Below are 16,302 nucleotides of genomic sequence, written 5' to 3' on the forward strand. Positions count from 1 at the left end.
GTATCTTCCGGACATCAACCCCGGTTATTGATAAGTATAAAACTTGGGAAATGGATTATTGCCAATGAGCCAAATATCCACAAGAGTTCAAATGAAGTCGATGTAAGCAATTATAGGCTATCGCACAGCCTTCAGCAGCGAGATAAACCAATACCGTGTAAGGTTCGTTTTGCCCAATCCCAAGGTTTCTGTGTAGTTTTTTTCCTTGTTGTCGCTTGTCTTTTCGTCGTTATTGCTTTTGGCCATAGTGTTGCCGGTTTTAAAACAATTACGATAATCTTTTCATATTTTATTTTGTTCTTCCTATTTCTTTCTATTTACATAAAAAAATGTTTTTTTTCTGTATTGTCCAAACAAAATGTACGCATTTATCAAAACCTACAGCATGACAACAAGCTCAGTGACCTATACTTTTTTGAGAAAAAAAAAACCCAAGATTTAAACTATTTGTTAACAAGAGACGACCAAGTGTATCATTGCTTGTTTTAACCCCTATAGTACATTCGTAACAATTCTGTTTCTTTTTATAGATGATAGATATATACATCATCCAGTTAACTATGATAAAAATCCTCCTTTTACGTATGTTTATATCAAATTGGTGACTCGATAAAAACAAGGATGAACATTTTTTTAATTACCTGCCTATCGTATCGAGAAAGAAATATTACAATATTATTTCCACAAGATTCTGTCTCAAAGTTCCACTCATATTTCCTTAAATTTCTTGCAAAAGTCTTTGCTTGACTTGTTACGAAACTAAAACAAAATATTAATTTATAATTAGTGAAACAATTTTCATTTACTAAAAACTTCTGTAGAGTTACATACAAAATAGTTTCAAACAGTGCAGTTGTTGTTTTTATATATACAATAACGAGAACGTGCATTTTTGAATTTGAAATACGCACAAAGTGTAAATAAACAAAACTCTATTTTTAAGACGCAAAAAGTAGTGGTCCTTTAAATCTGTTCATAGTTTTTTGTTCCGGTTGATTTTCAATAAAAAGTTATAGCATTTTAAAACCCTTTGACAATAAACAAACAATGAACTGTAGAAGTATACGAAACAGTAAGTATACAGAATAGTTGATATTTTTTTCTACAATTACGGGTACATTTGATTTGTGTATGTGTTATTTACCTGTTCAAAAAGTAAATAACATGACTGTATTTTATGACGCAAAAGGTATTTATCCTTTTAATCTATTTATAGTTATTATCCATCCGGGTGCGTTTTACAATGTAAACCATATGTTCCAAATAAATGTCCTAAAATGGAACATCTCTACCAGGATTGCGTACATTTTGGTAAAGAGACGAATCCTATTTTTTATTTGTTTTTATTATTTTGCCCTATATATAAATATATATCTTATGATTGTAGGAAAAAATTGAAAACATGCATAACCAACGGAAACAACAATAAGACTAGAGGCTCTCAAAAGCCTGTGTCGCTCACCTGTATCTACTGTTGTTTTGGAAATCATGTAAAATAAGGTTAAAATCATAATTAATAGTATAAGATACTCTAATAATGATTGGTTTAATTAAGCCCAGCTGTTAAATTAAAAGCAGGTCATCCCATTGTCTTACAATAGTTAAGAAAAGACCCCTTTTCATTATTTCAATAAGTTTTCAAGTTGTCACCATTTGAATTATTTTTTTTACAATTTAAATTAGCCATGGCGTCCATGTTGGTTGGATGACAGGGTCATCGGACACATTTTTCAATCAAGATACCTTATTGAAAATTGTGGCTAAGTTTAATTCTATTTGGCCCAGTAGATTACATTGTAAGTGGAGAAGAATTTTGTAAGAGATAACAAAAATTTACGAAAAATTGACTATAAAGGACAATAACTCCTTAAAAAGTCAATTGACAATTTTTGTCATATTGACTTATTTGTAGATCTTACTTTGCTGGAAATTTTTGCTGTTTATAGGTTATCTTTATCTATAATGATATCCAATATAAGAACCAAACACTGCAAAATGTCCCTAAAATTACCAGCTCAGAGGCAGTAATCCAAAAACGATTTGTCTGATTCGTCTGAAAACTTCAGTGCAAATATATCTCAACCTGATAAACATTTATACATCATGTCAGATTTGTAATAAATGCTTTAGTTTCAGAAATATAAGCCCATAACTGCATTTTACCCCTATGTTCTTTTTTAGCCATGTCGGCCATGTTGGTTGGCAGTTGGACACATTTTAAAACTATATACCCTAAGGATGAATATTGCCAAGTTTGGTTAAATTTGTCTTATTTGTTTCAAAAGAGAAGATTTTTGTAAAAGATTACAAAAAATTATGAAAAATGGTTAAACATTCACTATAAAGGGCAATAACGATACAATTTTGATCCCATATTGAAAATTTGCTGACAATTTGCATACAGGCTATGTTTTGCCTGATTAAATCAAATATGTTATAAAAAATATTCCTTCATGTGCTACTTTTTGAGTAAAATGAGGTCGAAATTTTATATATTTGCTCAAAACACAAGCTGTTGCTAAATTATTTGTAAATTCTGTTTTATATAAATGTCCTTTTGTGCTTTTATTTTTTCAAATAACTCATATTTATCAAATGTTCATGAATGTAAAACAAAACATAATTTATATTTATCAAATAAAAAAAAAAATGCACTATTTACGTTTTCATGAAAATTGGCACACATAATCTTCTTACGTAATCAAACCAAATGGCATTTTAAAAAAGAGAAATCTCGTTTTCAAGTTAAATAACGTTGAATGATAAAAATCAGTCGAAAAATGAATCTTTTCCCGACGTCGCGAAAATAACAATTTACGTTAGCAACGTCATTACCTCCCCTGTAACTGTATCGTATGCCCTTAAGGGGTCAATTGACAATTTTAGTCATGTTGACTTATTTGTAGATCTTACTTTGCTGGCTATTATTGCTGTTTATAGTTTATTTCTATCTATAATAATATTCAAGATAATAACCAAAAACTGCAAAATTTCCTTAAAATTACCAATTTAGGGACAGCAACCCAACAACGGGTTGTCTGATTCGTCTGAAAATTTCAGGGCGGATATATCTCAACCTGATAAACATTGTCAAATTTGCTCTAAATGCTTTAGTTTCGAGATATAAACCAAAAACTGCATATTTCTGTTCTATTTTTAGCCATGTCGGCCATCTTGGTTGGCGAGCGGAATCATAGGAAACATTTTTAAACTAGATACCTTAAGATTGTGGCCAAGTTTGGTTAAATTTGGCCCAGTAGTTTCAGAGGAAAAGATTTTTGTAAAAGTTAACGACGACGAACGACGACGGACGACGGACGCCAAGTGATGAGAAAAGCTCACTAAAAAAAAGAAGTTTCTCTTACACAGAATAAACACTTAAGTTAGGTTACTCATCCCTTTTTTACTAAGTGGTATGCATAAAAAAAATTCTTAAACTAAGTATTGCCTAAGTAAAAAGTAAAAGCACAATAATACTGAACTATTGCTAAATATTAACGACCATTGCAACACAAAAATCATAAAAGGGATAAATCATTAAAAAAACCTCAAATCGACTTCAATGCAAACCTTATTTTTGATTTAAAACTATATAGATATCAGAAGATGTGGTATGAGTGCCAATAAGACTTTCTCCATCCAGGTCACAATTTGTAAAAGTAAACCATTATAGGTCAAAGTACGGCCTTCAACACGGAGCCTTGGCTCACACCGAACAGCGCGAAACGAGAAACACTTATGAACCACACCAACAAACGACAACCACTGAACATCAAGTTCCTGACTTAGGACAGGTGCAAACAAATGTAGCGGGTTTAAACGCTTTAATAGGCACCTGGTTTATTTTTAGAAATCAGAAACTTTCATATATCATTCAGTAAAGTACAAATAAAGCCCCATCTTTTTCAACAATCAAAACATAAGGTCAGGCGGCATTTTTGTGCTATTCACATGGCCTTGTTTACACACATCTTAGATTAACAATAAATTCCTAAATTGACTCCCATTACTGTTCAACTCTGTAGTAAAATAATTAAGGGAATTCAGCATTCACATCTTAATTTTCTCAACCCTAGTTTTGATCCATCTTATAACAAATATTTAATACAAACTTGCTACAAAAATAAGAAGATGTGGTACATGTATGATTGCCAATGAGACAACTCTCCACATAAATGCGTTTATTTATCTGTCCAATATTGTTTCGCCTCTTGTAAAGCTGAAATATCAGCCACATATTTGTTTGGTATATTTTTCTAACTTTAAGGAATCCTGTTAAATTTAAGTTTATCAAAAATATATGACTAGTGTGGTAAAAAAGTCTTTATAAAATGAATCTAAAATTTTAAGGGTAAAATGGTTGATTATCTTTACACTGTTGAGGGAATAAGAAGTTTTTGACTAGTATTTGTTTTTCTTCAGTTTTTAAATAGACAGTATTTAGCAGTTTTATAATAAAAGAGCCATTGTCAAGCTTAGTTATAATTGTCTCAGTAGTTCAGAAGAAAATATTTGTGGAAATGTTAACGGGCGACAGACAACGACGAAGGATAGACGACGGATGCTTAGTAAGGAGAAAATCAAACAAGACCATCTGGGCGAGGTGATTTTATTGGGAGATAGGTTTTGATTGCCAACTTACAAGCACAGACCACAACACTCGGCGTTCCAAACCTCATGTCATATTTTGGCCTTCACCAATGAGAAGCACATTTTACGCAAGTTTTCTTCAGACAGTACAGCAAGCGTTTGAAATGTGCAATGGAGGAAACAGATATTGAATATAACTAAAGTAACAATTACCAGATTAAGCTTTGCACATAGATAATGCAAACTATCAACCTCTCGACACAATTAGGATATTGGTAAGAGTTAGTATTGAATAACCACGTACGAAGAAAAACATATCTCTATAAAACATTATTAAAGATATTCTAATTAGACCCTGATTTTGTACATATCATAAAGAATGAATAGATAAAAACAAAAACAACCAGAACACATTACCCATATTTCATTCTGTTCACTACAGCTAATGAAATTCTGTATCAGTCCACATTTCTGCAAATAGATTTAGGTGGTTTAACATCAACAAGCATTTCATCAATTTCATCAGCTGAAATGAACAAAACAAAAATAACATTGCAATAATATATCTATTATACATATTTGGATACCTAGATATTTATGTTTAATTTGAATTCTTTTACACGTTTATCTTAAACGTTTAAGGGTTAAGCATACGTTGATCGCAGTGCATATAAATTAAGGAATAATTTCAAATTAAAACATATTAAACACTCTATTCTTTAATTTTGTTCGTATAAAAATGCAAAGAAAATAAAAAGAAAATGCAGTTTTAGAAATTGTTTAACCAATGCATTTTTTTTATGACATGTTGAAATATGAAAATATTGAAGTATCTCCATTTTATATATCGTCTATTCTGAGCATGACTTCAACTGAAGTTTTTTTGAAACTGTTGTTATATATGTAACAAAGAAACAAACAGAAGATGACCTGACAGTAGATTTGCATTTCATTTTTATACGTTTTTGAGTTAAAATAAATCCCCATTGTGCAACAAAGCATGTGCAAAACCACAAAAAAGTGACTGGGACATGCGATAAGTACGTACATTAAACGTTTAATAATACGCGGACTTATCATCATGATCATACGAACAAAAAGTTAAAAAAAAACTAAAATTAAAAACTCCACGAAAAATTCAAAACGGGGAGTCCCTTAACACTTGGCAAAATCAAAAAAAGCTCAAACACATCAAACGAATGGAAAACAACTGTCATATTCCTGACTGGGTACAGGCATTTTCTTATGTAGAAAATAGTGGATTACACCTGGTTCTAAAACTACCTAAACCTCTCACTTGTATGGCAGTCGCATACAATTCCATTATATTGACAACAATGTGAGAACATAACAAACAGACATAATAGGTAAAAATGTCATAAATAGGGGTACAACAGTCAACATTGTGTTATAATCTCAATCACTATAAAACAAACAAATATGTCAACAAAGAAAACAAAAGGGCATATAGAAAAAGCACATACACAACATTAAAACACAAAAATACAAAAAAATAACATCAGCACAACAACACAATGGCGGGATGTACAAGTACCGAGCCACGTTTAAACGATATTACCAAAAATGGACCAAACAGTAAACTTTAGTAATTTACAAAGACAAATAAAAGAACACTATAACACGTAATCAATATGATAAAAAAACGTCAGTACCTATCATCTATACATCAAGACCATCATGTATTATGTGCGAAGTTGATACGGAATATTTATCAACAAGGTCTTGGTATCTTCCGATGAACGTTTTTCTTTTTAAAAGGACGAGACGTTCTTTTACATAACCCTGGTTCATCAACTTTTTGCTCAGACACTGGTGACGGTTTACAAAGTCTGAGTAGCAGCTGCAAACTCTTGAATACCAAATGAGTTGGGAAATGTATATCCCATATGCAAGTGAAGTTGGTATATTGCTATACTAAGGTGAGGAAAATTGAAATCGTCTCGTTTTAACCGTACTGGACTGTATACATATTATGCACACATGAGGGCTACAATCTTCTTATAAATTATTCACAATACCGAACAGTATATTGTTGAATAGTTTGAAAATTTTACTTTTATTAAAATGTCAAAAAACATTATACGTGACATTTGACTGCTGATTACTCAAATAACTTGAGTTACAATGTAATTACTGCGTGTTCATCACACCAAAATGCATTAATGTCATTTGCATATATCATAGTATAAGTAGGAAGGAACTAATTTATTTAGTCAAGATAGTGTCTTATATTTTCCATTAGAACCTTACTCAGCACGTTTTCAATCAGAAAGATTTTTACACTTGAATATTATACGTATTTCGTTCTTATGTCTCATTTTCTCAATTTGAAGTTCAACAGTTTTACACCCCCCCCCCTTTCCCCCTATTTCTTTACCAGCATTTTATATCCGTAACCAAGTTGTCATAAGATTTTTAGATGAGTATGTTGAGATTTTATTTACTTGCAAATATATATTTTTAGCTTTACAAACAATATTATAGACAATGTTCCATACATTGCCTTTTCAAGTATCGAAATGATCTACACTTTGCGTTTTTGTTTACAATAGATATCAGACAATAAGCTACATTTTGATAAATGGTCACATTCAAATAGATGTATTCAATATATAACAATGATGTGTACATACATATTCATATAGTGCTACAGAAATAGTTCGGACAAATGTTCCTGAAACTTAAAATATGTAGTAACAAAGTTCAGATTGAAGAGAATCTCCTTGATATTCTTAGTGTTCATTCCAGGCCGAAATAGAGTTGGTGATGAAAACAGATTTATTTGACAAAACAATGACATAATGCAATGACAATGTTTATAAACATATTACTGATTTATTTTATATTCCCATATAGATTCAAGTATCGAATTTATGAGAGAGAGACACACAGTGTTCATTTGTTATTTGCATGGTGGCAAATATTACAGACTGTTCGTTTTATACATATTGATTCGTGATTTATTCGTGTTGGTATTTAGACACACTTAGATTTAATTAAATGTACTTTAAAGATATTTTGAGAGAGAAAATTTTAGACGACAAAGGTTCGTAATAGCGCGCTTGTAAATAATGTAAATAAAATTTGCTCTTTTTAATTTTTCTAGATCTTTCTAGTGTGCATTTTGAAATATCGTTCATAATTTACACATGCTGATACGGGAGTATCAGATAAAGAGCGACGGAGTAATATGATCCCACAATTGTTCATTCAAAGTTCACGTTTAGGATTTTGTATATTTTTATAATATTTGCTTTTTATTAATTATTCTGAGTCTTCATTGCGTTTCTAATAATTTATTAGTTTATTGTATGTTACGCTATTCAAAAGTTACTTGTATTTTACACTTAACTATAATCCTTTAATTCAGATTAACTATCAAAGATTTATATCCGTCTTTAAGATAAAAGGTTCTGTAACAAAAAACATAGATAATTCGACACTAAGTGATAACTGCCGAAGGCCATTCTTGACAAACTTATACTTATATGGTTGTAATCCGTAATCCCCGCTTTCGGCAAATCACGAATTAATATTATTTAATAAAAAGATATTTGATTGGTTCATTTTCCGTATGTCAATCAGTCTTTTGAATTTGTATTTTATATTTGTTTTTTATGTTGTTATTCAATGATGTTTTAATATTTGAAATATATGGATGTGAAATAAATATGTAAACTTTCCAGCGACTTGGAATTTATCTCATCTACCGCTAGTTTCCCCCAGAAACTAATTAATATGACAGAGGTGACTAACAACCTGGTCATACTTATCTAGGATTTCCCTTTTTTGAATTATCTTGGAGTTCGGTTGTTTAAATATTATTTTTCATGTTTAATTTAACATTTTGTCCCGCGTACAATGCTGACGAGATAACAGGTCCGACCGATAAGGTCGTACATTGAACATGACGTCAATATGCGAACTTACAAATAACCTACAAATTGTGCACAGATGACGGTGCCAATCTTCTAGTGGATGAGTTAAGTGTCCACTATAATGGGGGTCTCATTGGGGGGTTCCGATCCCGGATCCCGCTTACTGTTTTATCAGATTCCCGTATCCCGCTTACACTATGTACGTAAGCAATTCTCATTATTTTGTCATTTCCCGGGTCCCGCTAGACCTCATTTCCCGTTTTCACGACACAATAATTTGACTTTCACGTGTCCCGCTTACAAAAAATCGGCAATCCCGCGTCACGCTTAGACCCCAATGAGACCCACTATAATGTTGAATTGTTTCGTAGTTTGTGATGATATTTAAAAAAAAAAGTGTTAGACTTATTAAATATGACCACGTACACATATTTTATTCAACGTTGATCGGGTAGGCAACCTCGTGAACCAATTTTTGATTCGTATTTTCCTCTCTTTTTTAATGGATCATTTAAAATTATATAATTTATGGAAATATTTTCAAAATATTTCGTCTTCTCTATGCATAGATCCGTCATATCATAATAATTACCTGCTGTGCTGTTTAATATTTGACAAGGGTCACAAATCCAAGTAAATTTACAATGTCGTCCACACTGTCCATGGTCACTTTCAGTCGATGGATTTGGCATTGTCCTTGCATCATATCCAACAAGACACTTCGGAGAAGCACATGTTAAACAATTAGTTTGTTGAACAAGAAGAACATAAATCAGTAAAGGAAAAATATTGTCAAATCCATACCAAGTTTTTTTCTTATTACAAATACCTCGAGTATTTATGTCATTTCGTTTAAATAAATTCATTTTAACACTTTTAACACCTTCTGTTGAGTTATATACATAATAATTTCAAACAGTGTAGTTGTTGTTAATATATATATATATACACTTACGAGTACGTGTATTTTTGAATTTTGAATACGCACAAAGTGTAAATAAACAAAATTTAATTTTCAAGACGCATAATGTACTCGTCCTTTAAATCTGTTTATATTTTTTTTTGTTCCGGGTGATTTTCAATAAATAGTTATATCATTTTCAGCCCTTTGACAATAAACAAACAATGAACTGTAGAAAGTATACAAAACAGTACATAATAGTTTATGTTTCATTTTCTACAATTACGGGTACATTTGATTTGTGTACGTGTTATTTACATGTTCAAAAAGCAATTAAAATAACTGTATTTGATGACGCAAAAGGTATTTATCCTTTAAATCTATTTATAGTTAAATGTATAATCGTTCTGGGTGTGTTTTACATTGTGAACCATATGTTCTAAATACATGTGTGGTTAAATGGAACATCTCTACCAGGATTTCGAAACATATTTTTTGTTGGTTTTCATTTTTATTTTGCCCTCATGAATATATCTTATAATTGCAAAAAAAAAAAAATATATACATAAAAAGCATAAGCAAAAAAAGAAAGAAAAAAGAAATTTCTCTTGCACATAATATGATTCTCAATTTAAGACGTGTGTATTAATCAGGTTCCTTTCAGCTATTATTTGTGTACGAGTCAAATTAAATATTATTATTGATCGAAGCAATCTTTAGTGTTCTATGCTGTTTTCGTCGTTTTTAATTTTATGCTGTGGGTTGTCAGTTTCTCTGACTTTTTGAATAACTTTTTGTTCTCCTCCTCCTTTTTATCCAAGTCAAGTCAGCTTTTCTCATCACTTGGCGTCCGTCGTCCGTCGTCGTCGTCGTTAACATTAACAAAAATATTCTCCTCTCAAACCAATGGGCCAAACTTGGCCTAAATCATCGTTAGGGTATCTAGTTAAAAAAAAGTATCCGATGAATTCGCCCACCAATCAAGATGTTCACCATGGCTAAAAATAGAACATATGGGTAAAATGCAGTGTTTGGCTTATATCTCTGAAACTAAATCATTTAGAGCAAATATGACACGGGGGTATAAATGTTCATCAGGTCAAAATCTATCTGCTCTGGAATTTTCAGACGAATCAGACAACCTGTTGTTGGGGTGCTGTCCCTAAATTGTTAATTTATGGAAATTTTGCAGTTTTGGTTATTATCTTGAATATTATAATAGATAGAGATAAACTGTAAACAGCAAAAAATTTCAGAAAAGAAAGATCTACGCATAAGTCAAACATGACCAGTTGTCAGTTGACCCCTTAAGGAGTTATTGCCCTTTAAAGTATAATTTAACAAGTTTTCGTAAATTTTTGTAATCTTTTACAAAATCGTCTCTTCTAAAATTACTAGGCCAAGTTAAACCAAACGTGGCCTAAATTATCGAAATACAACTTTAAAATTTTGATGGACTCAGTCGAGGATTATGCCAGGCAATAGGCTAAACGTGAAAAGGAAGACGTAGCCACTCTATCCGAATGGATTAAGGCAGTGAGGTCGTTAATACAAATCAGAATAAAGAAACTGAATGGGTCCATCAATGCCCATGCTACGTCAATCTTTAAAGACCCAAATGTTGCTAAACACTTATCCGACCTTCATGATAAATATGTTGTTTTCCCCGCAGACAAATCCCCAAATAACATCGTTTTTGTCTGTAAAAGTCACTACATTAATTGCTTGATAAACGAATTAGGTATAGACAATTCACTTGGAAACTCAACATATACCCTCACGACACTTACCAAAGAGGAAATCCTGGATAATCATAGGTCTGTTCTTTGTTCCTTTGGTATTTCAACCAAAGATGAAGAACTGGATCTTCCACCACTGTATTGGATACCTAAACTACATAAGTGTCCTTACAAACAACGGTATATTGCTGGGTCTTCCAAGTGCTCCACGAAACCTCTTTCTAAATTATTAACATCTATTTTATCAGCAATCAAAGACGGGCTTCAAAGTTATTGTGAAACTGCCTATTCTAGAGGTGGCGTGAATCAGATGTGGATACTTAAAAATTCCATAGATCTTTTAGAGTACATACAATCTAACTCTCTTTCATCTTGTAACAGTATTAAAACATTTGACTTTTCTACTCTTTACACAAGTATTCCACATTCCAAACTAAAAGACAAATTGAAAGAGTTGGTATTACTTTACTTCATAAAAAATAATGTCCAACGTAGATACAAGTATCTTGTCTTAGGGAGGGATAAATCATACTTTGTAAAGAATCACTCTGATTCAAACAAAAAGTTCTCTGAAACCGATATTATCAAGATGCCTGATTTCTTGATTGACAACATATTTGTAACGTTCGGAGGACGTGTTTTTCAACAGACTGTCGGCATCCCAATGGGAACAAACTGTGCCCCTCTACTTGCCGACTTGTTTCTTTGTTATTATGAGGCCGACTTCATGCAGGAACTTCTTAGGAAGAACGATAATAAGTTAGCAATATCCTTTAATCCTACTTTCCGCTATATAGATGACGTTCTTTCACTAAACAATTCAAAATTTGGTGACTAACTGGAACGCATCCATCCCATCGAATGGAGATAAAAGTTACTACAGATACAGTTAAGTCGGCTTCATATCTTAACTTACATCTAGAAATTTACAATGAGGGTCGGTTGAAAACAAAAATTTACGACAAAAGAGATGATTTCAGCTTTCCAATTGTGAACTTTCCATTTCTAAGTAGCAACATTCCAGCAGCACCTGCATACGGGGTATATATCTCCCAATTGAAACTATATTCCCGTGCTTGCATTTCCTATCATGATTTTCTTGATAGAGGGTTACTGCTCAGAAGGAAGCTATTGAACCAAGAGTTCCAAATGGTGAAGTTGAAATCATTCCTTCGTAAATTTTACGGACGCCATCACGAGTTGGTTGACCGTTATGGAATAACCGTTTCACAAATGATATCGGATATGTTCCTGACGTCGTAACTACAGTCCCCTTCCCTTTCATGAATGTGACCTACCGAATTAGACTATTTACCGGATTTGTAATCACATAAGCAACACGACGGGTGCCACATGTGGAGCAGGATCTGCTTACCCTTCCGGAGCACCTGAGATCACCCCTAGTTTTTTGCTGGGGTTCGTGTTGTTTATTCTTTAGTTTTCTATGTTGTGTCATGTGTACTATTGTTTGTCTGTTTGTCTTTTTCATTTTAGCCATGGCGTTGTCAGTTTGTTTTAGATTTATGAGTTTGACTGTCCCTTTGGTATCTTTCGTCCCTCTTTTATCCTTAGGGTATTTAGTTTAAAAAATGAATCCGATAACCCTGCCCATGAACCAAGATGGCTGGCGTTGCTAAAAATAGAACATAGGGGTAATATGCAGTGTTTAGCTTATATCTCTGAAACTAAAGCATTTAGAGCAAATCTATCGGGGTTAAAATGTTCATTAGGTCAACATGACCAAAATTGTCAACTGACCCCTTAAGGAGTTATTGCCCTTTATAGTAAATTGTTAACTATTTTGCGTAATTATTTTTTATCTTTCACAAAAAACTTCTACTCTTAATCTACTTGCCCAAATGAAATTAAACTTAGCCACAATTATTAATAGAGTATCCTGATTGGAAAATGTATCCGATGACCCTGCCCTACAAACACCATGGTCCCAATTGGTAAAAATAGAACATAGGGGGTTACTATAGAAGTCTCTGGGAAAAATGTAAAAAATAACAATTTTAAATGGTCACAGCTTGAACTCTAATTTAAATAATGATAAGGGTCTTCGGTAAATATTGTAAGACTAAATTGGGTTGACTTGATTTTTCAACAGGGGGTGGGGGGTGCTAATAATTCTTCCTTCATATGTTCCATTTTCAGAATTATTCAGTTGAATTTTTTATATAAACCGTTATTATATCTTTTCTTTCAGCATACCTATATTAGGTGAATGCCCCGACCCGGTTGGTTAGTCGGGGTCAGGAGAACCCCTGTACAAACTTCTTTTGAGAGTGTTCTATAAAAAATATTCAAAGGCATTTTCAGCATTATACAGGCTCTGGTAGAATACATTTTGGAGCGGAGGAAATGATATTATCTTTAATATCATTATAGATTGAGATTATACTGTAAACAGCAAAAATATCAAGAAAAGAAAGATCTACATATAAGTTAAGATGACCAATTGGTAATTGACATCTTATTGGAGTTATTGTCCTTTAAAGTTATTTTCTTCAATTTATTGGTAATTTTTGTAAAGCCTTTAAAAAATCTTATGCTTTTGATTTAACTACTGGGCCAAATTAAACCTAACTTGGCCTCAATCATTATGAGGGTATCTATATAATTTTAATCTTATTTTACATGATTTCCAAAACTACAGTAGATGCAGTAGTTTGTTGTTGTAAAATGTGATACAGTATATAATGTCACTAGAAAGCTACACGACTTCTGATTTGTAAACGTTGTATCTCAAAAATTGTCCCATCCTCATTTATTATGGTTAAACTCATTTAGGGTTTTAACAAATGTAAAACACTGGTTAAGTCATCTTAGTTTCCAGATACCAGTCTCTCATTATTAATAGAGCATTATCTAGAAGTATAACCTCTTCGGCAAATTTGAATTGGTTGTGGACTGTATATCTAGTTGTTTGGAAAGCTTCTGTTAAATATTAGTTCATAAGTCATCCAGTCTAAGGTCGTTTAACAACTTTACATACAGTACTGTAGTGTAAACATTTGTCATCGTTAGTATATTTAACTCTAACTGTCGTTTTCTCAGTTTATTATACTACCGTATGTTCGGACGCTGGACTAACTAATTGGAATCTTACTCAACACTCCTTCATCTTAACAACCACCACGGAAACAGCCGTATTGGCTCATGGGCTGTCCCGTTCACTGCATGTTACAATTTTCTAACGCCTAACCTTACTTAACTTTGAACGTATCGTTCTGCAGAAAATACATAAATATCATATTTTTTAACTTAAAATGACATAAAAAAAAGTTTTTAATTATGTTCCTTGTTTTGTAACGTCTTGAAACGGAAATATTTCATAGCCATTTTGAGTAAAACTTCCGTTTATTATCACTGTTTTATTTCCGTTGATCACAATCATCATCAGAACGCGGACGATTCAATGACTCAACTGTCTAATTTATTCTTTCCAGTTACGTTATATTTACTAGATAAAATGAATTGTAATAGCATTTAAGTACTTGGACGTGAAATCTTGAATTACATCAATGTTGACAAAAAATTCATCTTTATTGCGAAAAAGTTCAGATATAAATTTCTGTATCTTTTTCACCACGGTAAGTTTCCTATTTTAATCAACAAATTAAAAGCATTTAAGAAAAGTATTATGAACTGGATCCAATACAGCTAACCTTGAATCTATAACAGGGCCAATACAGAAACAGCCAGTTAATAACCTATAATATAGAAATTATAATTTTAAGCCTGTAGCGTTAAATTTCCTTAAAAAAAAGCTTAAATACGTGGTTTGAAAGTCAATAATTCAACTCATCTAAATCCGTATTAAACAAAACTTTGATTTGAACTTTAGTGGAGAAGGTTAAGCATGTGGTCCATTCATTAAAACAAACGGAATGTCAATTATAATGAAAAGTGAATTTTTTTTTAAAGGAGACACTAGGAATAACCTTTTCGTAAATGATCCGGCCCACTAAACATCATTCTTTTAAAGGTTAAATGATAATATACATATGATATTCTGAAGATGTCATCTCGATGAATAGTAAATGACATGTACTCTTAAATAGTGTTAAATATGCATGACATGCGGGCTCATTATAACGTGTCCATGCATGTGTATTGTACTGTCTAAATATAGGAAAGGACAGTTATTACCGTTTATATTTGATTGATTTAAAGTAATTAGGCAGTATATTTATAAAAGTCTTGATTGTATAACGAAAATATATCACCAAGATAACGGTAATTGTTGTTGAATTTGTCAATTAAATGCAATTTAGACGGGTCTTTACTCAATTTGGTTATAAACTGTGATTCATACACGTACACGAACAAGTATATTATTAAAGCGGTGCAATTGGTGTCCATAGGAATACCATACCAACTTTTTATATTTTGCACAACATTTTAGGCAGTTTAAATTCATATATATATAGACAACTCGTCTAAACATCAACCCAACAATGTAAGATCTGTAAATGTGCTTTCGCAAATTTTTTGTTCTTCCCTCGCCGGGATTCGAACCCATGCTCCTGAGATATCGTGACACCAAATCGCCTGCACCGTAGCCGTCCCGCTAGACCACACGACCACCTCGGCTTCACAAAAATAAAGCTTTCGGTGGCCGCGTGTTACCTTTCCTCGTCAGTTTTAATCTAGAGTCGTACTACGGTACATGATATATATGGCATGGAGATGTTATTGTTATATATCAGCTCAATTATCTAAAGTAAAGGATCCTACAAATTAATGCAAGATACAGTCACAGAAAATAATTATATTTATAAGTACGTCTGAGTCAGTGACAACTCTACAACAGATTTATCCATCGGATCACCAGCAATGATGGTGATACATGTCTGTTTACATTATGTATATACAACTCGTCTAAACATCATCCCAACAATGTTAGATCTGTAAATTTGCTTTCGTAAATTGTTTGTTCTTCTCTCGCCGGGATTCGAACCCATGCTACTGAGATATCGTGACACCAAATCGCCTGCCCTTTTGCCGTCCCGCTAGACCACACGAACACCTCGGCTTCACAAAAATAAAGCTTTCGGTGGCCGCGTGTTACCTTTTCTCGTCAGTTTTAATCTAGCGTCGTACTACAGTACATGATATATATGGCATGGAGATGTTATTGTTACAGATCAGCTCAATTATCTTTAGT

At 32.5% G+C, this 16,302-nt stretch overlaps 1 protein-coding gene across 3 annotated transcripts in view; it reads right to left on the reverse strand.

Annotated features, from left to right (window-relative positions):
• LOC139491667 (uncharacterized) overlaps positions 1-9,681 on the reverse strand; it is a 60,491-nt gene extending 50,810 nt beyond the window's left edge. The window contains exons 1-3 of one of the 3 annotated variants that reach the window (XM_071279463.1): positions 9,082-9,681; positions 5,008-5,061; positions 642-759 (exon numbers count right to left, since the gene is read on the reverse strand). In XM_071279463.1, the coding sequence (XP_071135564.1) occupies positions 642-759; positions 5,008-5,018 (129 nt within the window). In that variant the 5' untranslated portion in view covers positions 5,019-5,061; positions 9,082-9,681. Of the gene's footprint in view, positions 1-641; positions 760-5,007; positions 5,117-9,081 lie in introns of all 3 variants that reach the window. The other 2 variants (XM_071279462.1, XM_071279459.1) reach the window with 2 other exon arrangements.
• Between the last annotated feature and the right edge of the window lie 6,621 nt (positions 9,682-16,302).

This window comes from Mytilus edulis, chromosome 10 (genome assembly GCF_963676685.1).
Source record: "Mytilus edulis chromosome 10, xbMytEdul2.2, whole genome shotgun sequence".
In the NCBI taxonomy this organism is placed as follows: domain Eukaryota; kingdom Metazoa; phylum Mollusca; class Bivalvia; order Mytilida; family Mytilidae; genus Mytilus; species Mytilus edulis.